General features: G+C 33.1%; 1 protein-coding gene across 1 annotated transcript in view; it reads left to right on the plus strand.

Annotated features, from left to right (window-relative positions):
- Positions 1 to 2,801: 2,801 nt before the first annotated feature.
- The window catches only part of LOC143054501 (uncharacterized), a 75,168-nt gene continuing 50,926 nt past the window's right edge, over positions 2,802 to 27,043 (plus strand). The window contains exons 1-8 of the mRNA XM_076227520.1: positions 2,802 to 2,916; positions 12,097 to 12,217; positions 13,036 to 13,097; positions 13,761 to 13,836; positions 16,026 to 16,173; positions 22,081 to 22,147; positions 25,009 to 25,031; positions 26,120 to 26,203. Of these exons, the coding sequence (XP_076083635.1) occupies positions 25,014 to 25,031; positions 26,120 to 26,203 (102 nt within the window). The 5' untranslated portion in view covers positions 2,802 to 2,916; positions 12,097 to 12,217; positions 13,036 to 13,097; ... (2 more) ...; positions 22,081 to 22,147; positions 25,009 to 25,013. The remainder of the gene's footprint in view (positions 2,917 to 12,096; positions 12,218 to 13,035; positions 13,098 to 13,760; positions 13,837 to 16,025; positions 16,174 to 22,080; positions 22,148 to 25,008; positions 25,032 to 26,119; positions 26,204 to 27,043) is intronic.

Here is a 27,043-nt window from a genome sequence, read left to right on the forward strand (position 1 = left end):
ATCAGTGACAACTCTCCATCAGTGACAACTCGCCATCAGTGACAACTCTCCATCAGAGACAACTCTTCATCAGAGACAACTCTCCACAGAGACAATTCTTCATCAGAGACAACTCTCCACAGAGACTATACTCTCCATGAGAGACAACTCTCCATCAGAGACAATTCCTTATCAGAGACAACTTTCCCTTGACATAACTCTCCGTCAGAGACAACTCTCCACCAGGGACAACTCTCCATCAGGGACAACTCTCCGCAGAGACAACTTTCCATCAGAGATAACTATCTCAAATCTCCATCAGAGATCATATGGGCGTGTTTTATTGGTCTTTTCTGTAAATCTCCAGAATGTCTTCTGTTGAATAGTCCAAATAATTAATGTGGACCGCGTCTGTAGAAGAAGCATTAAAAATCGATGTGTCGTCGAATAATTGCAGAATTGTGTTTATGTGTCATAAATGAAGTTTACTCTTATTAATTAGAAAATTAAGCTCCGTCAGTTCAGTCGGTATACATGACTGTAATAGTGTACTCTGCTTTGTAATTGATGTCATTATACAAGAAGTGTAAAAACAAAAACAAAAAGAAGAAATCGCTGTGTTCGTGAAATTTTTTCTGTATACTTTCCTGGCTCAATTTTGGTAAACAAATCCGGCTTAAAGCACCGACCATTTAATTTGCATGAATAATCTTAAACTGTACAAGAATTTGTCAATGTTTGTCTGGTATATGCTCGAAAAGGACATCTTGTCTATCAAACATTTTCGAAGTGACCATACTTGATTATTTTTGTATATAAAAATATCACAGAGTTCTCAAAATCTTTTTTTCCCCAGGTGCCTGAGGTTGTCCTTGAGGAAAACCTTCGGACCACCACTTTTCGAGAACCTTAATTGTATATGTATGCAAGGTTTACAAGGTCATGGCGTTTCTCGGACTGTTTATGACTAAATTCGTTGGTTGTGCATGTACTAATTAATACTTTAATCTGAGAGAACAAGATTTATTTGTTAATTGTTTATTTTTTTTTATTTTTTTGGCGTTGAACAAATTTTCAGTAACTGCAAATACTCTTATTTTGGTGCTTTGTGTCTATTGTCTTAATGTTAGTTGTTTTTGTGTCCTGTACTGATCTTTTGAGTTAATCCTATTGCAACTGATTTTTAAAGTGTGTTCTTATGTTGTACTCCGCTGTCACAGTTCAGGGGAGGATTGTGCGTTTACAACATGTTTAACCCTCCCATATTCTTTTAATATGTGTCTGTGCCAAGTCAGGAGCATGTAGTTCAGTGTTTGTCTGTGGTTCATGTCTGTCGACTCATATTTGGTTTCTGTAAATTATTTTGTTATATATAATAAGGCCGTTCGTGTTTCGTTTGACTTGTTTCACATTTTTCATGTCGGGGCCTTTCATAGCCGACTATATGGTATGAGTTTTTGTTATTGTTGAAGGCCGTACGGGTGCCTATAATTGCAATTGCTTGAATCCACTTCATTTGAACTCTGGTGGATTGCAATCATACCAGATCTCCCTTTTTTTCTATATTATATACCTGACTTTTGAACTCGTGTTTTCCTGAACCTTCATGGAATGTTTGGCACTGGGTGTTAAAAAAAATATCTTTATTTTTTCAGGGGTGGAGTGGGGGACAGGATGATTTTGAATATGAATAAGGTCTGGTAAGAGCTGAAAAAATGGCAAACTTAGCGACAGATTGAAATGAATGATGAATCAGTAAAACAAATCCTCCTGCCCTTCCCTCCCCAGAATATCAAATAGTCGTCCTCTTACTGCTATTGTCCGTGTAGTTTTTATATTCATCCAGATTATTGTCCCTACAGGGATGTTCTACTAAGGCTGCCATACCATGAAAATGTTTATCACACAGCTCACATTCTATTATATCTGCATTCATAAATTTATTAATGCTATGTAGACTAAACGCATTATGTTTGTTATGCATGTGTCGTCTAAACTATATATATGTAAAAGGAAGAGGTAGAAGAGAGACAGAAGATATTTCCAATGCAAAGAAATACAAACAGATATTGACCTCTTCTGGCTCACTACCGAAGAACCAAAAAAACCACGCCCATCTATAGGAGAGTCACGTGGGTGTGGTTAACAGAATAGAGAATACTAATAGGCAAACTATAAAGAATAGAGAAAAATGGGGGAAAAAAATAAAGAATATATAATATTGAGGTGCTAAAATATGAAGAATAGCAAAACATGGGCAAAAAGTAAGAAAAATTAAAGAATATAGAAATGAAGGACCGGCTCATCCAACTTCTCAGCCCTCCTATCCATGATGCATTTTATTTGGGCTTTTTTTTTAAAAGATCAGCTGTTCAATATTTAATACTATGAATCAGTTAGTATACTAGACTCAGGAGCGGATCCAGGATTTTTGAAACTGAAGGGGGCGGGGTATTCCCCAAAACGGAATTTATATACCGTCTAGCGGAGCGAGCCGATTTTTTTTTTTGGACAACTTTATTGTAAAAAACTTATAAATCGTGAGTAACATGAGAACTCTTTTTTTTTTCGTACAAAGGGGGGAGTGTACACCCTCTACGTCAACCTGGATCCGCCACTGCGAGGGCAACCTTGTCGGATATATCTATCATGAGATTTTCCGGAGAAATAAGTCCTGAAACGAGTTGTACAATATATCCTGTAAATATAGTCCTGTAAATATATATTGTGAACTTTTAAACCGATTCTGAAAAGAAGTGCTCCTTTAAAGGAGGGAATTCCTTACACAGATACAGATACAGATACAGATATGCGCACCAGATTTCGCGCCCCCTGTCAAAAGTCTGTTTCCTGTAATTGTGAAAGAAATGGAAAAACAGACGATTTTGTTAAAATATACTCTAAGATATAACCAAGATATTGTGAGAACACAGAAAAGTAAGTGAAAATAAAACAGACTTCAATCGATAAAAAGTTGGTTCTTCTAGAACGACAGTCGACATGTAAAAAAATATGAATTTTAATATCAAAGATCATCAAAATTTATCGTCTCTGACCAGTACAGTATATAGCGACCTATTTACTATGGTTATGAAAAGAAATAAACTAGTTTTGTTAACTTTTTCTAAAAATTGTGATCGCATAGAAGTTTTCATATCAATAATTAAACTTTTGGATACGAGTTGTCTCCACTTAAACTGTTGGACTGCTTACTCGCTAATGTAGCACCGAGAAACAAGAAGAAAACAAATTGAGGGTAAATTAATTATCAAGAAACATGCATTAATTAAAGTCATTCTTTAAAGTGGTGTTGTTTAAAAATGTATGGGAGCAACCATTCAACTTAAAAGAAAGGGGGGTATGGGTTTTTGTCTGAGTCCTTTCGAGCAAAGCCTGAACAATTTTATTTAGTTTTTCATGTTTTTCAAGGCTATCTATCAAATTATCTTTTTCAAAATTTAACACTATAAGGTATGGGGAAAATCTGGATTTAGAATATTTTTTTTGTCATCTGCTTGAACAGAATATTTTTTTTCATCAAACTAGGAAAAAACCATAAGCTTCCCCTTGAAGTAAAATGGTCGTTCCCTTAACCATGTTAACTGGAGATTTAAACGTAGACTAACTGATTGAGTTATGCAATATCATAATAGGGAATGTTGAGTTTTTTTTTATAAAAGGATAATGTCATAATATGAAAATAAGATGTAGTTTGAATGCCAATGAGACACTCATATGAAGGGAATGTCAGCAAACATAGGCAACAGTAAGGATTCAACAATGAGAAAAATCAATACTGTATAGTTGGCGTATAAAGGCCCCGACATGAAAAATGTGGAACAATAAATTCAAAGGAGAAAACAAACGGCCTGAATTATAACAAAACAGTAAATGAAAAACAAATACATGTATAATGATTGACAGAAATGAACAGGGTTGGGAAATATTTGTTGTGAGAACTTGTCCCTAGGCAAGTAAAACTAAATTTTACTTGTTGAGGCCAAATAAAAATATGTGTGTGGTTCCAGTAACCCTACCGTCCCTACTTTTTCGGCTTAAAAATAGCCTACCCTAAAGATTTATTGTCATTTTTCATTAAGCACTGTTAAAGTCAGAATGTTGCTCCCATAGACTCAATGTAAAAAAAAACCATAAAATAAAAAAAAATCCCTACCTACCTACCCTAACTTTTTTTCAGATGTAACTGGAACCACACATACTTTTTTATTTGGCCTGAGAAAAAAGTTACTTGTCCTGAATTTCCCAATAAATATTGAAGTAATTTATTGTAAGCTTGTATGATTCTTAATTTTTAACTGTATCACAAAAAAAAGTATGTTTGTTATATTTGTTTATGCGTATGAATATAAGGATATATATGGTTAACTTTAATAAGACAGAAACCCAACAGCAAAACAACCAAAAGACAGCTGAAGGGCAATTTTGCAATGTTTTTTGAATGATAGCCAGTATACATGGTATAGATAGATCCATGACATTTTATAAGTTTTGAAACGAGCAAAGAAATGACTAATTAATACATGTATTATAATAAATGATTAAGTGTCCCTTTTATCTATGAAATTGCCAACAAATTAATACATTGTAATAATTTGTATATACTTTTAATTAGCAAGACGTGGGTGTTTTCTACAAATTGTGCAAAAATTAAATTTATTTCAGAAGTTTCTTTACCATGTTAACTGGAGAGCCAAGGGCAGGGGAAATCTAGTAGATCTGTTAGGCAGCCGCATGTTAAGCATAACTTTTCAAATTCTCGTTCGTCCTGAATATGCATGAAATATTTGCCACTGGATGTTAGGCAACCATCAATCAATCAAATTTTTGTTTTCATTTTTTCATATTCTCTGTCTTTTTCCCTCTCCGTTTTTATGCCCCCGCCGTAGCAGAGGGGGCATTAAGCTTTACCCTTGTCCGTCCATACGTATGTACATGTATGTCCCAATGTTGGTTTCCATTCTCTAACTTAAGTTTGCCTCAACCAGATGGTATAAAACTTATGCACAATGCTTATTACCACAAAATACAGATCTAGTTTTTTTGCGGTGTCACTTTAACCGTTCTAGAGTTATGCCCCTTTACAAAAGCTGAATTTTTTGTTTCCATTCTCTAACAAGTTTGCCTCAACCAGATGTTATAAAACTTATGCACAATGCTTATTACCACAAAATACAGATCTAGTTTTTTTGCGGTGTCACTTTAACCGTTCTAGAGTTATGCCCCTTTACAAAAGCTGAATTTTTTGTTTCCATTCTCTAACAAGTTTGCCTCAACCAGATGTTATAAAACTTATGCACAATGCTTATTACCACAAAATACAGATCTAGTTTTTTTGCGGTGTCACTTTAACCGTTCTAGAGTTATGCCCCTTTACAAAAGCTGAATTTTTTGTTTCCATTCTCTAACAAGTTTGCCTCAACCAAATTTTATGAAACTTATACACAATGCTTATTACCACAAAATACAGATCAAGATTGATTTTCAGTGGTGTCACTTTTACTGTTCTAGAGTTATGGCCCTTTACAAATGGAAAAATTGCTGATTTTTTCGTTTCTGTTCTCTTACTTAAGTTTGCCTGAACCAAATGTTATGAAACTTATACACAATATATACTTATTACTGCAAAACTCAGATCAATTACAAATTGGGGTAGCATCACTTTTATCATTCTTCAGTTATGTGCAGTGATATTGTTGTCTTTTTTCAAAACTACCTCTACCGTTTTTTATCATGATTGGGAAAATGCATATTTTTTATTGAAATTTTCAGAGAGGGGAAAGAAACAGAAACAATGATGGTACTTAATGCATTGAAAACCACATGTGTTACAAACACCATGATGATTCTGATCAGAAAACCGGATCTCAAGAGTGCTTCCTAATATCGAATTAATAACATGAATACGAAATTTACAAACATTACTACCAATGCCATCACTGTTTGGGGAAAATGTAAAACTTTTTGGGAGGAATTTTAAGCCATTTTTTTTAGTAATTGGGAATTTTCCTTTGGGGAAAAAGCCGAATTTCGGCTGTAATATGAGGCAATCAATATCACTGATGTGTGTTACATGTTTATATGATATATGCAAGCGGGGGGCATTATTTGTGTCCCATGGACACATTCCCTATTTATTTGTATTACCTAGACTCCTCATGCATGTAAGTATTTTGAACTATTTTCATTCTTTTGGCCTTAATTACCCGTTCTAGGTGTTAAATGTAAAAATGTTACTTTGTATGTATCAATCTGGATAGAACTCATTCAAGAAAAATTGAAATGTCACTTCTGTAAGATGGCAGATCAGTCTGCGCCAAAAAAAATTTCATCTACTAGTCTGGAAACTAAATATCAAAACTTGTCCCTATATGACTATATAACATTTTGAAAATTTTCACTATTCCGAATCAACATTTACATGATTTACTAGTCTGGGGCATAGGACTAGTAACTTACGGTGCAGACTGGCAGATAAATCTTTTTTGGTGATCCCAGTTAAATTGATGTAATGTTTATGAGACTTGGGTTTGCATACTTGTTTTTATACGCCCGTTTACAGGACGTATTATGGTATACCGTTGTCCGTCTGTCCGTCCGTCGTCAACATGTGGGACATTAACCAGGGATCTCCATGACCTGTTTAATGATGGCGCCCCGCCATCGTTCAAATGTCTTGCGCCATCGACAAATGACTTGCTCCATCATTCAAATGTCTTGCGCCATCGTCAAATGACTTGCGCCATCGTTCAAAACTGTGATCGTTTTAATAGCCTGACGCCATTTTTTTTTAGCAATTATAATCAAATGCATTTAATTGCATAACCTTCAGGCTTTCTTTATTAGTATAATCCAGTTCTAACGCCTGAGGGATATCCGGATTAAGATTGCTAATCACTTGTACCTGAGCTTGTTCAGGTAGATCAACAAAGCAGACAGGAGAATATTATCTGAAGATATACGATTCATTTGTCGAATTATTTAATTAAGTTTCCGCAAATGCTTATGATAATTCAGATTAAATAAATAAATTAATAGTCCAGTTACAAAGTTTAACAAGTAAAACATGTGCTTTTATTTTCAGTTACGCAATCAGCATCCCCCTTTTTAAGAAGTACAAAATCAGACGTAGAACAGAAATTATTATTTCATCGCAAATAATTCGAGTACTGCTGTATTGTAACAATAATATAGAATTAGTTTAAAAGTTAAAAAGTAAAAACTTTTAATATTTCCTGTAAATAAATATCGAATCATAATTCCGAATTCATTTCGTAGTTTACAATCAAATTGATACATCCGCGTTTCCGGTTTCTATTCAGACTCAAAAGATGCATGTTGCATATAGCATCGATTTGCTAGTTAAAGTCATTAAAAACCTTTTCATTTGACAACGTTCGCTTTACAAATCTTTTTAACCTTTTACATAACTTGTACGACTCGTTTTGTCGTTGCTGCAAACCAGCCATATCTGTAATGGGTTCATGAATTCTGAATTTGACAATTTGACTATGTCCGTGAAAAATAACCTCCACATGAATTTTAACCCCCATTACAATTACCAAAAATAGCAAGAAAACTACATTGGGACCTTCTTGATAGCTATTGGTCATTCTCAACTAAGGGAAAGGGAAAGGGAGGGGGCATGAGGGCTTGGCCTTTGAAGGGTTACAAACGGCAATTATTGAAAATAAATATAATTATATATAGTATTTATAATGAAAATTCAAATAAATATAATTTAAATAAGCAATGAATTAGCATGTTCACCTATCCTTATGTGGAGGGATGAAATACTTTCGATCGCGCTACACTGTACGGCGTATATACGGTTTATGATGGTGAAAGTTCCTCCATCGTTCAATTTTCATCCATGGAGATCCCTGATTAACTCAAAAAAGCTTTAACCAATTTGCATAAAACTTGGGTGAATTGTTTATATCTATGGACGTGAGCTCCCTTTTGTTTTTTATAAATTTTAGATTTTACGTTTTCGAGTTATGGGGTTTTATTCATTAAAAAAAGGGGGATTTTCCAGTTTTCAGACAATAACTCAAGAATGCTTTCACCAACTTGCAAGAAATTGTGGTGAATAGTTTATATCTATTGACATGAGCTCCCATTCGATTTTTATAAATTTTAGAATTTAGGTTTCTGAGTTACAGGGTTTTATTCATAAAAAAAGGCTGATTTTCCAGTTTTCAGACAAAAACTAAAAAATGCTTTCAGCAGTTCTTATGAAACTGGTGAATTATTTATATCTATTAATGTAAGTTCCCTTTAGAATTTTATAAATTTTACATTTTACATTTCTGAGTTATGGGGTTTTATTCATTAAAAAAGGGGGGATTTTCCAGTTTTCGGACAATAACTCAGCAATTATCATGAAACTTTGGTGAATTGTTTATATCTATTGATGTAAGCTCACTTTTGATCTTCATAAATTTCTAATATGACTGAGATTTAATTGAACTTTATTTGTTTATAGTCTGACAACAGATTTACTAAGTATTGCGCAACAGCACATTGTATTCCACAACAGCAAAAAAATCTTTAATTGAATATAAATTGAATATAAAAATGTGTCCTATGACCCCAACTGCCAACCAAGGCGGGACGAAATGGCTAAAAATAGAACATAGGGTTTTTTTTGTCTTTTATTTTGAAAACCATTTTAAATAGAGAAAATCTGACTGGAGTTAAAATGTACAAATTATTAAACCCTACCAATTGTTCATATATACATCAAAACTGTCAGACGACTTCTTACAGGAGTTACAGGGGTTCAGTTTAACAATTGGTACCGTACTGGAAGGTCCAGGACCTTTGACACTCCAAACTGAAAGGTCCACAATCTGAATTCCAGGCCCTACTTTTACTTGAAATATTTCTTAACTCAAGGCCATAAAAAAGAATTGTCACAATTTGTGTTTGTTTGCCCTAACCCTACATTGTAATTTAAAGTATACCTACCCAGAAAAAAAGGTGCCTTCTCAAAATCTTTTATTGTCCTGATGTGAAAAAGTTTTTTTTTAATGATATAGGCATGAAGACTAAAGAACATCTGACACTTCATTTTATCTTTGCCGGAAAAAAAAAGCCTACCTACCTACCCACAGTCTCTACCTTGGGTAGGGTTTGGGCAAACCAAAATATTTTTAAGTGTGGCTTAATAAGATACAAAATTAATGTGTTTTTGATGAAAGGTTAGCTTGTTTCATGTCAGTGTCACTGTTGTACATGTTGTATAACATGTTTAATAATAAATGTAATTGTCTTGTATATTTTGAATTCACATAATTTTTTTTTGTAAGGGGGAGGGTGTTGCTGTTGGTGTTGTAGTGTTTGTTAAGCCTGCGATTTTGTCACAGAAAGCTCGATATACGGATAGTGATCTGTAAAAAAAATTACTGTCACATTTTATTGGATTTTGGAATGAAAATTTGTGAACTAAAAGTAATTTTGAGTTTCTGTATAAAATATTTCCTGCTTTGTCTTTCTTTTCCATATATCTTTTGGTTTTCATATTTGAATTATAATTTATTATTTCATCATCAAAGATGAATTTTGTCACCTGCCTGGATTTTTTTTATTGTATTTGATCAGCAAATCCGGAATTAACTATTATCATGATTATCCAACCCCGGAATCTGATCCGGTATTGTAATTGTCTTCATTTCTGGTATATATGCATCCATTGTTTTTGTCAAGCCTGCGACTTGTGCAGAAAGCTCGACATAGGGATAGTGATTCGGCGGCAGCGGCGTTAGCTAACTTCTTAAAAGATTTATATTTTAGAAGATGGAAGACCTGGATACTTCATACTTTGTTTATAGATGCCTCATGTAACGAAGTTTCCGTCAGTCACATGTCCAATGTCCTTGACCTCATTTTCATGGTTCAGTGACTACTTGAAAAAAAAGTTAAGATTTTTTGTAATGTTAAATTCTCTCTTATTATGAGTAATCATGGTAATAGGATATTTGGTATGTGCATACCTTGCAAGGTCCTCATACCCGTCAGACAGTTTTCATTTGACCTTGACCTCATTTCATGGATCAGTGAACAAGGTTAAGTTTTGGTGGTCAAGTCCATATTTCAGATACTATAAGCAATAGGTCTAGTACATGTATATTCAGTGTATGGAAGGACCGTAAGGTGTACATGTCCAACTGGCAGGTATCATTTGACCTTGACCTCATTTTCATGGTTATAGTTAAGTTTTTGTGTTTTGTACTGTATGCAATAGGTCTTCTATATTTGGTGTATGGTATGATTGTAAGGTGTACATGTCTAGCTGGCAGGTGTCATCTGACCTTGACCTCATTTTCATGATTTAGTGGTCAAAGTTAAGTTTTTGAGTTTTGGTCTATTTTTTCTAATACTATATGCATTAGGTCAACTATATTTGGTGTATGAAAATATCTTATGATTTATGTCAGTTTTGCATGTTTTATTTGACCGTGACCTCATTTTCACAGTTCATTGCTCGGTGTTATAAAGTTTGTGTGTTTTGGTCTGTTTTTCTTAAACTATAAGCAATAGGTAAACTATATTTGTTGTATGAAAGAATTGTTAGCTGTACATTTCTGTCTGCCATGGTTCATCTGACCTTGACCTCATTTTCATGGTTCATTGGTCAATGTTTAGTTTTCTTGGTTAACAATGGTTAATGTTAAGTTTACATGTATGTGACAGTTGTAATAAAGGTTTATATTGAGGACTATCAACATAATATCAATGATCAGTAAAGATGGCGAGACATTTTAGAGTGTGCACTCTTGTTCAATGTTGTGTTTGTCAGTCAGATACGATTTTACTCAGATTTACCCATTACTTATTGGCCATTTTCGGTTTAAAGCTAACGGTCGATTGAACAAAATGAACATCGCTGTCGTGAATAATAAAGATGAAAATAAAGTTTGGTTTATTGAAAAGGTTGGCAAAGTTAATTTTTATTTTCTTTTAAATTGAAGGTCCATCGGGCGTAGCTAGTAACCAATACAAAAGTCCGATTGCAATTGTGAAAGGTTGCGGACCTCGGACCAATGCTAATTTGAACCCCTGAGTTATTGTCCTTAAATGACAAATTAAAGTTTGACCCCAATTTCACGGTCCACTGAACAAAGAAAATGAAAGTGCGAGTTGGGCATCCGTGTACTATGGACACATTCTTGTTGCCTATTATTTTGAAAACTATAATAGATAGAAAGAAACTTTACATGCAATAATGATCAGCAAGACAAGTTCTACAAATATAAAGTCAAATGGTTGAAATAGTCAGTCGACTTATTAGAGTTATTGCCCCTTAAAAGACAATTTTAATCAATTTTTTTGCGTTTTATGCCTTATATCTTAAAAATTAAAATAGATAGATAGAAACTTAAATAAGCAAATAAAAAATAATTTTGACAATATGGAGGAAATCGTCTGACATCTCCTTTTTGGAGTTATTGCCTTTTAATCGCGATTTTTTTCTTGCCTTGATAGAGTTAAAAAGCTAGACAAAGTAGTGCCATTTCTGGTGGTGGCGGCAACAATGTAATAGTTTGTGAATAGGTCTAGTTTACGGTGAACCATTAGTGGTTACTTAAGGATATTTGGTATGCAGTTGTATTAGCGTTGCCATTGGCACATCTCATTTCCATGCAGATTACTTGGCCATGCCCCCTCAGTAATGGTCTGCGTACGGTGACCTATAGTTGTTAATGTCTGTGTCATTTTGGTCTTTTGTGGATAGTTGTCTCTTTGGCAATCATACCACATCTTCTTTTTTATATTGACGAAAACTTTTGCTTAGTTTAACTTTACATGTATCAGTTTATGATTTGGTCAGTTCAACATGTGTTCAAGAGGAACAATAAGTGGTAGGCCAATGTTTAATGGAATGCATATATATATATATAAGCCTTAGCACATCTCATTTACATTGAAAATATTTGGCCCTGTAACTTGTGTTAATCTTCTTGACTTGACACAGACACATGTCTAGTGTGTTTATAAAGTGGGCAACTATTTTGTTTTAGAATTGAAACTGGGACTAGATTTGTTATTTTTCAACACAAAAAAAATATTATTTAGATACTCTTTTTTTTTTAGGTCTAAAACATAGTGAACGCTGAAGAAAAGAGTACAGAAATATAAAAACAATAATGTCCTGTTAGATATATATATGTGGCCTACGTAGATCTGTTATATAGAAAGAAGGAAAGTGATTCAGGTAAATTGTGCAGTTAATTCAGAATATTATGAAACTTTGAAATTATATAAACAGTATTTATTTACATAAATAAATATATACATATTAGCTATAATAGGGTTTTCTGTCTAGCATAAAGCAATACATTATTTCATATCCATGTTGTTGAAATATTCATACACTACATTTAGCTGTAAACTTATAGTAGAGAAACTGTAAATGTGATGAATTACTAAATGTAGTTTATCTATCAGACAATAGACAAAAATCATATTAAATGTGTTGAGTACATTCACAACAAACTGGTCAGAGTCTGAAAAGTCCATTTTTTTGCTCAACCAGTAAAGTTGAGTACAGATTTTAATTGACATGCTTGCCCAAACTTTCAGGGTTTGACCTCTGCGGTCGTATCAAGTAAAGGTGACTTGTGTTTAAATGTGTCGATCTCTCTGAAATTGTACTGCAAGGTACCATAACAGGCAGGAATTGAGTTTGGGGGTAATTACTCCAAGGGGGGTTAAAAGAAAAAAAATTGGGGGGAGGGATTTTTTTCTTCATAATTTTGGGGTTTTTATACTGATATGGCAGGAGATACACACCAAACAGGATGTGTAAATTATTATATTAAGTATTGTGCAATAGCATAGGACACACAATGACTTCATGCTATAATGAACATGTCCTAAAAACTTTTCCACTAATTAGCTTTGTATGGTACATGTACCTTTTCTTTTTTAATTCATGACAGGGACATAAAAATTCAGGGAAAGTTTTACCAATATTTATATAAACGTGAAACAAACTGAAATTGAGCTACATGTATTTTTTTATATTTTCAGTTTGAAGATCTACTATTAGTTTTTATTGATTCAAGGTCCAGTCAAGTTATTACTATCTATAGGTCAGTGAACATTACATTGGTATTGTATTGGAACAATTAATGATTTTTTTATCAAATGAAAATCAGAAATATATTGAAATTGTAAATGTGAATTAAAGGGGAGATAATCCAGAGCTATAGGATTCATTTTAAATAGTACTAGACCAGTGTTTGTATTATAGGGGAGATAATTCAGAGCTGTAGGATTCATTCTAAATAGCATTAGACCAGTGTTTGTATTAAAGGGGAGATAATCCAGAGCTATAGGATTCATTCTAAATAGCATTAGACCAGTGTTTGTATTAATTCTTTTAGAACAAGGTTAATATTTTGCACTTAGCAACTTTTGTGACGGGATACAAAAAATTAACTGACACAATAACAAAATTAACTGACACAATAACAAAATTAATTGTACTTGGAAGTTGAAACTAATTAAACATTGCAAGCATTACAAAAAGAGTTGTTAACTTAGAACATGTAGAAATCAAATTGTTCTTTATAATTGTAAGATGGGAGGTATATGTCAATGAGACAGCAACCAATCAACAAAAGAGGTCAACATTTTATTTAAAAATAGATTAGTGTCTGTAACATGTTGTTTTTATTTCATTTATATTTTCAGTTTGAACATCTATAATGTCTATTATCATGATTATTGTATTTTATTTGATAATTGTCCAGGCCTTGTGTTCAATGTCCAGTCCTTGTGACCATTGTCCAGTCAATGTGATCCTTGTCAGTTGACTTCCTATGATAGGTATTAAAGTTTAATTGTATGTGAACTAGATAGAATCATTTACTACTGAAATTTGTTTAAAAAAAGATGCGAATGTAGAATTTTAACTCTGACAGGGGGAGATAATTAACAGATATATTTTACATTCAAAATATCACAACACTAGTTTTTGTCGAGCCTTCAACTAGTCGAAAAAGCGAGACTAAGCGAGACTACATTCCGTCGGCGGCGGCGGCAGCGTCCACAAATATTCACTCTGTGGTTAAAGTTTTTGAAATTTTAATAACTTTTTTAAACTATACTGAATTTCTACCAAACTTGGACTGAAGCTTGTTTATGATCATAAGATAGTATCAAGAAGAAAATTTTGTAAAAATAAATTTCCACTTTTCCGTATTTTACTTATAAATGGACTTAGTTTTTCTGCGAGGAAACATTACATTCACTCTGTGGTTAAAGTTTTTAAAATTTTAATAACTTTCATAAACTATCCTTGATTTGTACCAAACTTGGACAGAAGCTTGTTTATGATCATAAGATAGTATCAAGAAGAAAATTTTGTAAAAATAAATTTCCACTTTTCCGTATTTTACTTATAAATGGACTTAGTTTTTCTGCGAGGAAACATTACATTCACTCTGTGGTTAAAGTTTTTAAAATTTTAATTACTTTCATAAACTATCTTTGATTTGTACCAAACTTAAACAGAAGCTCGTTTATGATCATAAGATAAAATCAAGAAGAAAATTTTGTAAAAATAAATTTCCACTTTTCCGTATTTTACTTATAAATGGACTTAATTTTTTTACCAGAAACAAAACATTCACTCTGTGGTTTAAGTTTTTAAAATTTTTATAATGTTCTTAAACTATCCTGGATTTCTACCAAACTTAGACAAAAGCTTGTTTCTGATCATAAGATATTATTCAGAAGTAAATTTTGTAAAAAAAAATTTCCCTTTTTCCATATTTTACTTATAAATGGACTTAGTTTTTCTTCCAGTTAACATTACATACAGTCTGCAGTTAAAGTTTATAAAACATTTATTAGATTCATAAACTATCCTGGATTTTTTTTACCAAACTTGAAAGCTTCTTTCAATCAAAAGAAAGTATCGAGAGGGAAATTTTTAGTGATGTTTTTCCTCATTTTTGTTGAGTCTGCGATTAACAGCAAAAGTAGGCGAGACACTGGGTTCCGTGGAACCCTTATGAATTTGTATTTATGTAATAAACAAGACCCTAAAACATCTTGTAAAAGTGAAGGTTCAGAGGTCTATATCAATGAGACAGCATCCAATCAATGAAAGAGATCAAACAATACACAATGATAGATAAGCCTCTTTTTATTAGCTCACCTGGCCCAAAGGGCCAAGTGAGCTTTTCTCATCACTTGGCGTCTGTCGTCCATCATCGTCATCCATTGTTAGCTTTTACAAAAATCTTCTCCTCTGAAACTACTGGGCCAAATTTAACCAAACTTGGCCACAATCATCATTGGGGTATCTAGTTTAAAAAATGTGTTCGGTGACCCGGCCAACCAACCAAGATGGCTAAAAATAGAACATAGGGGTAAAATGTAGATTTTGGCTCATATCTCTGAAACCAAAGCACTTAGAGCAAATCTGACATGAGGTAAAATTGTTTATCAGGTCAAGATCTATCTGCTCTATTAATTTTCAGATGAATCGGACATTCCATTGTTGGGTTGCTGCCCCAGAATTGGTCATTTTAAGGAAATTTTGCTGTTTATGGTTATTATCTTGAATATTATTATAGAAAGAGATAAACTGTAAAATTCAATAATGTTCAGCAAAGTAAGATCTACATAAAAGTCACCATGACCAAAATGGTCAGTTGACCCCTTAAGGAGTTATTGCCCTTTATAGTCATTTTTTAACATTTTTCATTAATTTGGTAAATTTTGGTAAGTTTTAACAAAGTTTATTCCTCTGTAACTAAAGGGCCAAGTTCTTTACAGATAGAGAAAATTGTAAGTAACAAAAATGATCAGTAAAGTATGATCTACCAACACAACACCATCACCAAAACACAATTTTGTGATGAATCCATCTGTTTCCTTTGTTTAATATGCACATAAACCAAGGTGAGCGACACAGGCTCTGAAGAGCCTCTAGTTTAATATGTTATAATTATATTCCAACCTGAAATAGAAACATTCATATTCTCATTTTAAACATATATCATCAGTATTTATTTGATCCCTGTCCAGTCACGTTATTCCTTGTCGGAGTTGTCCTGTCAAGTTGATCCTTGTCCAGTGGAGTTGATCCCTGTCCAGTCAAGTTGATCCTTGTCCAGTGGATTTGATCCCTGTCCAGACAGGCTGTTGTTATAAGTAAGTACATCATATGTGAACTATATAGGATCATTTTAATACTGAAATTTGTTTCAATGTAAAATGTTCAAACTCTATAAGGGGAGATAATCAACTAAATAGTTCCAACATTCATAATACCCAAGACCAATATTTTATAGTAGATGAGACACACACGAACATGACATCATTGCAAAATTATTTTTCTTAAAAAATAGATAGGTTAAACTTATGTGTGAATTTTGGGTAAAGGATAGAAAAAGAAATGAGTGGTAAGGCTACATTGTGTACATCACACTGATATCAAACCTATATTAAATCGGTACAACACAACATTATAACTCCCGTAATATTTCAACAGTATATATCGATGAGAACGCAACCCAACAAAGCAAGAACGGAAATATGTAGAGGTCAATATATAGTCAATAAATACAAAATATCTTCAAATGACAAGGTCTAGATTTTCATGACGCTGGCCATAAAAGTAAGGGTTTATTCATGTTAATCATTTGTTAATGAAATAATTAAAAAATATACCTTTATTGTTCATAGTTATTTTGTTGAAACAGGAAATATTACAAACATTGATATGTTTATAAGATAAAGAAAAATTCATATACAGTGAAACCTGCCCAAACCGAACACCCAAAGGACTTTGCGTTTTGTTCGGTTTTCACAGGTATTCGGATTGTAGAGGTAAATGGAAGTCGACACCAAAATAATTTTGGCACTTACTGACAAGGTACTGACTGATAATAGGTGACACAACAGACGACTATTTATTTTCGTGATGATATAGATGTAAACGTAAAAATATAAGTATATAAAGATAGATCTCGATCGACCTATTGCTACATTTTTGTTAATAAATCAAACGCCACTCCGTCAATCATGCTCGTTGCTGTGAAACTACAATGTATAAATCGTTCAATGATGTCCGACGTGGAGCAATTTTGCATTTTATAATTATTTTCTAATCCATTAATTCACTGACCAATTCATATTCCAAGTCACTGGTCCGAGTACACAGTTATCGTCCCTTGATTTTCGTTGTCCACGAATATAGTCCCTTCTGTGGACAGTGTGTTACTTGTCAATTTTTAGCTCACCTGGCCCGAAGGGCCAAGAGAGCTTTTCCCATCACTTGGCATCCGTCGTCGTTAACTTTTACAAAAATCTTCTCCTCTGAAACTACTGGGCCAAATTAAACCAAACTTGGCCACAATCATCATTGGAATATCTAGTTTTAAAAATGTGTGGCGTGACCCGGCCAACCAACCAAGATGGCTGCCATGGCTAAAAATAGAACATAGGGGTAAAATGCAGTTTTTGGCTTATTACTCAAAAACCAAAGCATTTAGAGCAAATCTGACATGGGGTAAAATTGTTTATCAGGTCAAGATCTATCTGTCCTCAAATTTTCAGATGAATCCGACAACCCGTTACTGCCCCTGAACTGGTAATTTTAGGTAATTTTTGCTGTTTTTGGCTATTATCTTGAATATTATTATAGATAGAGATAAACTGTAAACAGCAATAATGTTCAGCAAAATAAGATTTACAAATAAGTCAACATGACCAAAATGGTCAGTTGACCCCTTTAGGAGTTATTGACCTTTATAGTCAATTTTTAACGATTTTTCGTAAATCTTAGTAATCTTTTACAAAAATCTTCTTCTCTGAAACAACTGGGCCAAATTAATCCAAACTTGGCCACAATCATCTTTGGGATATCTAGTTTAAAAAATGTGTGGTGTGACCCGGCCAACCAATCAAGATGGCCGCCATGGCTAAAAATAGAACATAGGGGTAAAATGCAGTTTTTGGCTTATAATTCAAAAACCAAAGCATTTAGAGCAAATCTGACAGCAATAAAAGTGTCTATCAGGTGAAGATCTATCTGTCCTGAAATTTTCAGATGAATCAGACAACCTGTTGTTGGGTTGCTGCCCCTGAATTGGTAATTTTAAGGAAATTTTGCTGTTTTTGGTTATTATCTTGAATATTATTATAGATAGAGATAAACTGTAAACTGCAATAATGTTCAGCAAAGTAAGATTTACAAATAAGTCAGCATGACCAAAATGGTCAGTTGACCCCTGAAGGAGTTCTTGCCCTTTATAGTCAATTCTTAAACATTTTTTCGTAAATCTTAGTAATCTTTTACAAAAATCTTCTTCTCTGAAACTACTGGGCCAAATTAAACTAAACTTGGCCACAGTCATCATTGGGGTAACTTGTTTAAAAAATGAGTGGCGTGACCTGGCCAATCAACCAAAATGGCTGCCACGGCTAATAATAGAGCATATGAGTAAAATGCAGTTTTTGGCTTATAACTCAAAAACCGAAGCATTAAGAGAAAATCTGACAGGGTTTAATTGTTAATTAGGTCAAGATCTATCTGCCCTGATGTTTTCACATGGATCGGACAACCCGTTGTTAGGTTACTGTCCTGAATTGGTAATTTTAAGGAAATTTTGCCGTTTTTTTGTTATTATCTTGAATATTATTATAGATAGAGATAAACTGTATAGAGCAATAACGTTCAGCAAAATAAGATCTACAAATAAGTTTGCATGACCAAAATATTCAATTGACCCCTTAAGGAGTTATTGCCCTTTATAGTTAATTTTTAACATTTTTCATAAATTTTTGTTAATTTTTAGAAAATATTTTCCACTGTAATAACTGGGCCACGTTCATTATAGATAGAGATAATTGTAGCAACAAGAATGTTCAGTAAAGTAAGATCTACAAACACATCACTATCACCAAAACACAATTATGTCATGAATTTATCCATGTCCATTGTTTGATATGCACAAGACCAAGGTGAGCGACACAGGCTCTTTAGAGCCTCTAGTTTTTATACCCCTTCCAAATTTATTTTTTTATGTTTTATGCCTCAAGTAGCAAGAAGGGGGATACAATTACACTGTACAAAAATTTGATTCATGAATTATAATGTAAAGTAGTGATTTGGTCCAGTTGAAAAAGGTCAAAAATTAGCATTTCGGAAGCTGTCAAAAAATTTCAAGCCCCCCTTCACATAAAATTGTCCATATTTTGAGTTAGAGCTGATGAAGTTTTCTATAATTTTGATATAATTTGTCCCAAAAGTAGTACAACACACTGTAAAAATATTATGGAGAAAGCGCAGGTGGGATTTTTTTTATTTCCATTTATTGTCTAAGGGAAATGCACTACGAAATAACTGTGTACTCGGACCTAAGAGGTGAAATCATGAAATATAGAATTTGTACTTGGGCAACTTCCCTGAATGATTTAATGGTGTCAATTTGTCAAAAAGAATAAAACTAAAGGATTTAAACTTTTATTTGATAGAAATCTGCAAAAATTTCCCATTTTGGCATTACATGGGGAAATTGAGCATTTCAAAGCTTTTTCAATTTTGATGCATAAGTGGCATTATAACTTGCTATCTGACAGGTTTTCATGTTTTAATATTTGTGTTTCTATGCTTTAATCCAGTTGTATAACTCATTTGTGAACTCTGAATCTACAGAAAAGAAGATTATCTCAGATAATGTGTGCAAAATGTGCTGTATAAATGACCCTGGGGTAACGCCCTGTTTGGATCAAGTTAAATGTGAGGAGCTTGGTACATAAAAGTTGAAAGTCCATATTGAAGATTTCACTAAATTTGTATAAAAAGCACTTTATAATGTCTTTTGTACCTGTCTCATTTCACATAATATTTCTCTTTTCTTCTGTAGGATAGCAAGTGGTTCAAATGTAAGCCTGTTTGGGCTAAAATTGCATGCAAGTTTTTCACTAAAAATTGAAAAATCTTTGCATTTGACCATACTGTCTGCACAAAAAGTTGAACTAAAGAGTCCTTTTGTGCTCAGATTTATTGTATCATGTAACTTGAGTATAGAAATGATGAATAAGACACAAATTTTTATTTCCTATAGCTTTAGTATGCATTTTTAAATGTAAATATGTGCTACGGCCTAAATTGACCCTAAACTATTTTCAGACTTACTTGGCCTAAGACCCTTTTAAACTAATATGATATGCTATTTGTAATTTTTCTTTCCATTTAAAGTACAATAAATACATATGTAAGGATTATTTATAACCAAAAAACATCACAAATTTAAAATTGCTGGAAAATATTACATCTTCATGTAAGGCTCCCCTTCATTGGAAAATCTCCATTTTTAGGCACAGGCTCATATGAATTTGACTTTTGAATAATCATGCTAAGTCTGATAAATTAGATGAGTATTCTATTGCTTTTGATACATGATATATTATATATTAAGGCATTTAAAAAGTGCTTTTTTGCAATATTTTGATTTTTAAAGCCCCAAATGTTGATAGTTGAAATTTTTCAATTTTAACGTCAAATTTTTACACGCAATGTTGAATATAGAATTTATCATACTGTCTATAATATATATCCTATTGCCATGAAACTTTGTAAGCAGTATCATAGTTTATTAAGCTTAGGTCATACCAAGTTTTATTAAGCTTAGGTCATACCAAGTTTTATTAAGATTGGTCAATTTTTTCTATCCTATTAGGTCCGAGTACACAGTTATTGTCCCTTGATTTTCGTTGTCCACGAATATAGTCCCTACTGTGGACAGTGTGTTACTTGTTAATTTTTTTTATACCCCTTCCAAATTTATTTTTTTATGTTTTATGCCTCAAGTAGCAAGAAGGGGGATAAAATTACACTGTAAAAAAATTTGATTCATGAATTATAATGTAAAGTAGTGATTTGGTCCAGTTGAAAAAGGTCAAAAATTAGCATTTCGGAAGCTGTCAAAAATTTTTAAGCCCCCCTTCACATAAAATTGTCCATATTTTGAGTTAGAGCTGATGAAGTTTTCTATAATTTTGATATAATTTGTCCCAAAAGTAGTACAACACACTGTAAAAATATTATGGAGAAAGCGCAGGTGGGATTTTTTTTATTTCCATTTATTGTCTAAAGGAAATGCACTACGAAATAACTGTGTACTCGGACCCACTGTCAAATGACGATTCCGTAGTTGAGTCGAGATCGTCATTGTACACACGAGTTCTCGGACTAAACTTGCCACCCGCTGACTATACTTCGCAACACGATAAGAGTGAAACAACAGCAGGGGTCCAGTTGTGTCCAGTTTATTCTCGGACTTTATCGTTGTTAAATAGCTTACGTAAGTCTTCAGGAGCATCCGAATCAAATATATAGGGCCTCTAAAGGGAATCCGGCATTCGAAAGCCATTGACCTTGTCGTGTTTCATGACTTCCTAATCCAGTGAAAGACTTTAAAACTTTAAAACTATTACTTAATTAAACCGTTTAGCTACAGAATGGCAGTCACGATAATTATTTGAGTAACGTGCATTTAATTGATCTAAGAGAAAGTTCCTTTCTTGTCATTTTCGGCGATGGGGGAAGCTGACCAGTTTAACGTTTCTTTACAACATAAATCATTTGATCACTGAATACATGGACACAAACATGCTAATTAGTTTGTCATAACAACTCACCAGTTAATTTAACCTCAAATACCCTCGGGGATATCCTGTGTTTGTTTAATGAAATCATGCAAATAATTAAAAACACTTTTTTGTTTTGATTGCTATCGATCGATTTTGACAGGTAATTTTTAAATACATATTTACTATCGAGCCTTCAAAAATCGTTCGGAATTCGGTGTTGACAAGGTTCGGTTTTTCCAGGTTAGATTAACGTTAATTGATAGGTAAATTTTGTGGGACTTTGAAAATTTATGGTTTAAACTGAAATTCGGTTTTATCAGGGTTCGGTTTACCCAGGTTTCACTGTATATCACAACAGTTACTGAAAAAAGAAGTACCGATAAAGTATTTTGAAGTGATTCATATATTTTACATATATCAGGCTTAAACAAGTAAATATGATTTAGAAATATTTTTCAGAGATCTGCTTTAGACGATGGCACTTTCTTACTGATAAATTTAGCTGACCTCAGTTTTCATCAAATTAGTATGTATTGTATCATATATATGTTTTAGTTCACCTGGCATACTCATCACTTAGCGTCAGTTGTCTATCGTTGGTGTTGTTAAATTTTACAAAAATCCTCTCCTCTGAAACTAATGGGACAAATTAAACCAAAGTTGGCCACAATCATCATTAGAGTATCTAGTTTTAAAAATGTGTCAGATGACCCTGCCTGCAAACCAACATGGCGGACATGGCTAAACATAGAACATTGGTGTAAAATATAAGTTGTGTCTATCATGATCTGAAAAAATGCTTTGCATAAAGAAAATCTGAAAAAGGACAGAAATTTTCAGAATGTTGAGAACTGCCTGCTGTTTATTTACATCAAAACTGTCAGACGACTTCTTAAAGGAGTCATTGCACTTAAATGTCAAATTTTACTGACTTTTTTTCATTTCCGCCGATTATTTTCCAAACTATAATAGATAGGCAGGAACTTTAAAAAGCAAAAATTATCAGACAGACAAATCTACATATAAGTCAAACATGACTGAAATCATCAGACGACTCCTTATTTGAGTTATTGCCCTTTTATGACCTTTTTTCTGTGTTTTGTGAATTCACAGTATTTGCATGCAGCGACGCAGATATTTTTGTCTCGGTCCAAGTTACGCTAGGGTCTCAGAGCATAGGCTAGTGCCATATTCAAAAAGGGCTTTTAGTGAAGGCCTTTATAGCAATATAACACACACTTACATACTTTTCAGGGGTTTGATTTGTTTGGGCCCAATGATCTGGGCCCTTTCATTTCTGAGAGGAAACCTTTGAAATTGGAAAACAAATATCCAAGGCCACCCATCATTTATGTTAGTGCTTTTTTCAGTAGCATTACATTTCTTGAGGAGGGCCTTTCACTTGAAAATTCAAATGGTCTACATGGTCCAGGACTTAACATTCTTTTTAGCAAATTTTAAAGCGTACTTATAGAAAATGGCTGTGGGCATGAATTGGTTATCTATCTATTTTTATCTATGTTAATATTTATATCCCTTATATAACAGTCAGCAGTTTTTGGAGGTCAACTCGATTCTTATTTGAATGCCGTCAGGACTCAAATACACTCGAAACGATAATACATATTATCAAGCCTTGTAAATTATCGGTTGAAGGCTGTGAGGTAACCTATAGTTGTTAACTTCTATGTCATTTGGTCTCTGGTTGAGACATGCATCACTGGCAATCATACCACATCTTATGTTATGTTGAAAAACATTTGCAAAAGGGTCATACTTTATTTATGTTATTTTATTAAATATACTTTTTGTTTTTAATTAAGTTGGGGGTATTTACCATGTTTATGTATGGCAGGATGTGGAAATGCTATCCCCTGAGCTCGTACATTTGAACAACCTGACAAGTATTTTTTTTTGTCTGACTTGCCCTTGGACAAGTAAAAAATTACACTGGAAACCTATGCAGGCCATAACCTTGCCTGCGAAATGACGATTTAAGTCGCCTTAGAATTTTGAAAATCACTAAGGTTACCAATGATCATCATGTGAAAAACGTATTCAAGTCAAAACAGCAATGTTCATGAATTAAATAAAACAGGAAGTATATTAATTACCAAAATAAAAACAAAACATAAGTATGCATACCCAGTTCTCATAAACATTACGTTATCTTAGTCCATTGACCAGTAATCGTCTATTAGGATTTATGCCTTATCCATGGGAGGTGTCATTTTAATTTTTCTCGACTGAGTTTCTATCAAGGTGGATAAAACCTGCTAAAAACAGATGCACCAGGTAATCAAGACAAAAGGAATGAAAATAATATTTGATGACTCAAGTAAAAAACAGAAAATGCAGGCAGAGAAAGAAATTTCATTGATGTTTAACCCCATACCTACTTTTATATACACACACATCATTTATTTTGTTTCAAAACACTTTTAAAAATCATACAGTTTTTTTTCTGCACAAGTAAAATTTACAATTATACTTCCCCAGGGACAAGTGGTCACAAATAATTCCACACGCATGATATATTTATAAATAATTTGCTAGTTCCTTTTGAGTTTTGAATGTTTCTGCCTTTTTGAAAAATCTTATTTTTGAAAACTCTCATCAAATTGTAAAAATCCGGCTCATGTTTGGGAGGCTGATGGGTAAATCCATTGTCGTGTAAATTTAAACCCATAATTAAAAATTTATATTTGCTGCTACTATGCCTTTCTATCTGAAGTCAAAAGTTAAAACCTGGCTCAGATGGTTTATAATTCAAATATGGATTGTTTTGTTTAATACTTTGTTGATTTCATGATAAAAAAGAATATAATTTTATATTATAGACTTAAAATATTCTGAATACTAGTACAAATGTAAGATAAAAAGGTATAGGTAACTAAGGTGTTCACTTCTCATTGTTGAAAGCTGTGCAATAACTTGTCAAAGTACCATACGCTCTTTAATAGTCTGACTTTTGTAAGACTGATGAGCTGTAGGATGTGTGAATGATCTGTCCAACCCAAATAGTATTGCCGTATATAGATATATGAAGATGTGGTATAAGTGCCAATGAGACAACTCTCCATCCAAGTCACAATTTATAAGTAAACCATTATAGGTTATAGTACGGTCTTCAACACGGATACTTGGCTCACACCGCTCTGCAAGCTATAAAGGGCCCCAAAAATTACTAGTGTAAAACCATTCAAACAGGAAAACTAACGGTCTAATCTATATAAAAAACAAGAAACGAGAAACACTTATGAACCACATCAACAAACGACAACTACTGAACATCAAATTCGTGACTTAGGAAGGTTGCAAACAATTGCAGCGGGTTTAAACGCAATAATTACTCAACAGATTTATACATCTATTTTTCTATTTTAGAAAATATGGAAGATTGGAATAAGGTAAGATTTTTTCTTCTTTATAGTCGAGTGATTTTTGTTGAGCCTACAACATTTATGTCGTGAAAGCGAGACAATGTGATCCTAGATTCCCTCAACAGCGTCAACATTAAGGTTCAGTCTGTTGTTAAATTTTTTTTTAGACATCAATTTTTCTTGTCAAACCTTCATGGAATGTTAAGAAACTTGGACAGAAGCTTTTGTATGAACAAAATACTGTAACCATTATAACTCGTGCAATAAAGCATTATATTTTTTAACTGCTCTCTCAACATGGGGAAGAAGTGACAAAAACCCCTAAGCGCATTCATGAATGATGTTCACTAAAACAAAAAGTTTTTGACAGAAATGCAACCAACTCAAAAGAGGTCTATTCATTTTAATTACCCAAGCTTACCTATTGTTTGTCATAAAACTTGGAAGTAGTGATTAACATCTGTAAAAACACATAAGTGTCAAATACGTCCCCACAGGTGATTGTTCCCCACTGACAAAAAGGGTACTTGATCATTAAATAGTCACTATTTATTAATTTCTTTTTCTTGATTGAAAATATGTTTTTAGGCTAAAATATTAAAAACAACACTGTTATTTCTTTAATAGAGAAAGCTTAGAGACATTCAAAGTATATCTGTCAAAAAATAATATATCATCAAACATACAAATATTACACTGCTCCTTACCAAGTTGTCATAAATTACATGTTTATATTGAAACACAATTTTCACTCAGATTAGCTTTATTATGTGAGGATGAAATGTTTTAAAAAAAATCTTTTTCTTCTTCAAAACTTAGGAACAGTATACAATGTAATCATAAGCAGGGTTTCCTCTGGGTCTATTTTCTTTTTCACCACTGCTTTTGCCAAAACAATATATATTTTTCACCGCTTTCAATTCACACCCCTCCCCCCTACCCCAATAATGTTTGTCACATTATTGTATTCAATAGAGCACATTGTCTCCCTTGTATTAACCAATCAAAATCAGTCATTCTAAAATATAGTTATTGCCTGGCATTAGCGTGAAAAACATTTAAGTTACTACACTTTTTACATTCTGTTAAATGTAAACTATATTTCTTTCTAACAGAAACTCCTTGAAGCTGCTAAAGAAGGAAGAGTAGAAGAATTGAAGCTTTGCCTGGCGAATGGAGCTAACATTGATTATCAAACGGTAAACTTGTAATATTGAATACCAAGTAGGTAAAATTGTAACATTGAATATCAAGCAGTTAAACTTGTAACATTGATTATCAAGTAGGTAAACTTGTAACATTGATTATCAAGTAGGTAAACTTGTAACATTGAATATCAAGTAGGTAAACTTGTAATATTGAATACCAAGTAGGTAAAATTGTAACATTGAATATTAAATAGGTAAACTTGTAACATTGAATATCAAATAGGTAAACTTGTAACATTGACTATCAAGAAGGTAAACTTGTAACATTGAATATCAAGAAGGTAAACTTGTAACATTGACTATCAAATAGGTAAACTTGTAACATTGCATATCAAGAAGGTAAACTTGTAACATTGAATATCAAATAGGTAAACTTGTAACATTGAATATTAAGATGGTAAACTTGTAACATTGAATATCAAATAGGTAAACTTGAAGCATTGAATATCAAATAGGTAAACTTGTAACATTGTAATTTATAGGTAAGCTTGGAGCATTTAATATCAAGTTGGCTAAGGCCAATTAAAATTAATTGATAGATTTTCATCCCCGCCCGCCCCTCTGAAATCGTCCCGCCCCGAATTTTTTTATTTTGAAAAATTTACGATTTCCGGATTTTGTTCATTTCCGTTACCGGTAAACGTCAATGATTTCGTTTCATTCAAAACTTCCTGTTTCAATTTTCGTTTTTCGTATTTCTTCGAGTAATTTAGAATGACTCTACAGATCTATGATGACAACATCATCTACCGAGAATAGAGATTGATTATGGGAAGGGCATAAAATATTCGGGTTACGATTAATACGCTGTTCCAAGAATGTAAATCGCTG

Source organism: Mytilus galloprovincialis, chromosome 12 (genome assembly GCF_965363235.1).
Source record: "Mytilus galloprovincialis chromosome 12, xbMytGall1.hap1.1, whole genome shotgun sequence".
NCBI classification, from domain to species: Eukaryota; Metazoa; Mollusca; class Bivalvia; order Mytilida; family Mytilidae; genus Mytilus; species Mytilus galloprovincialis.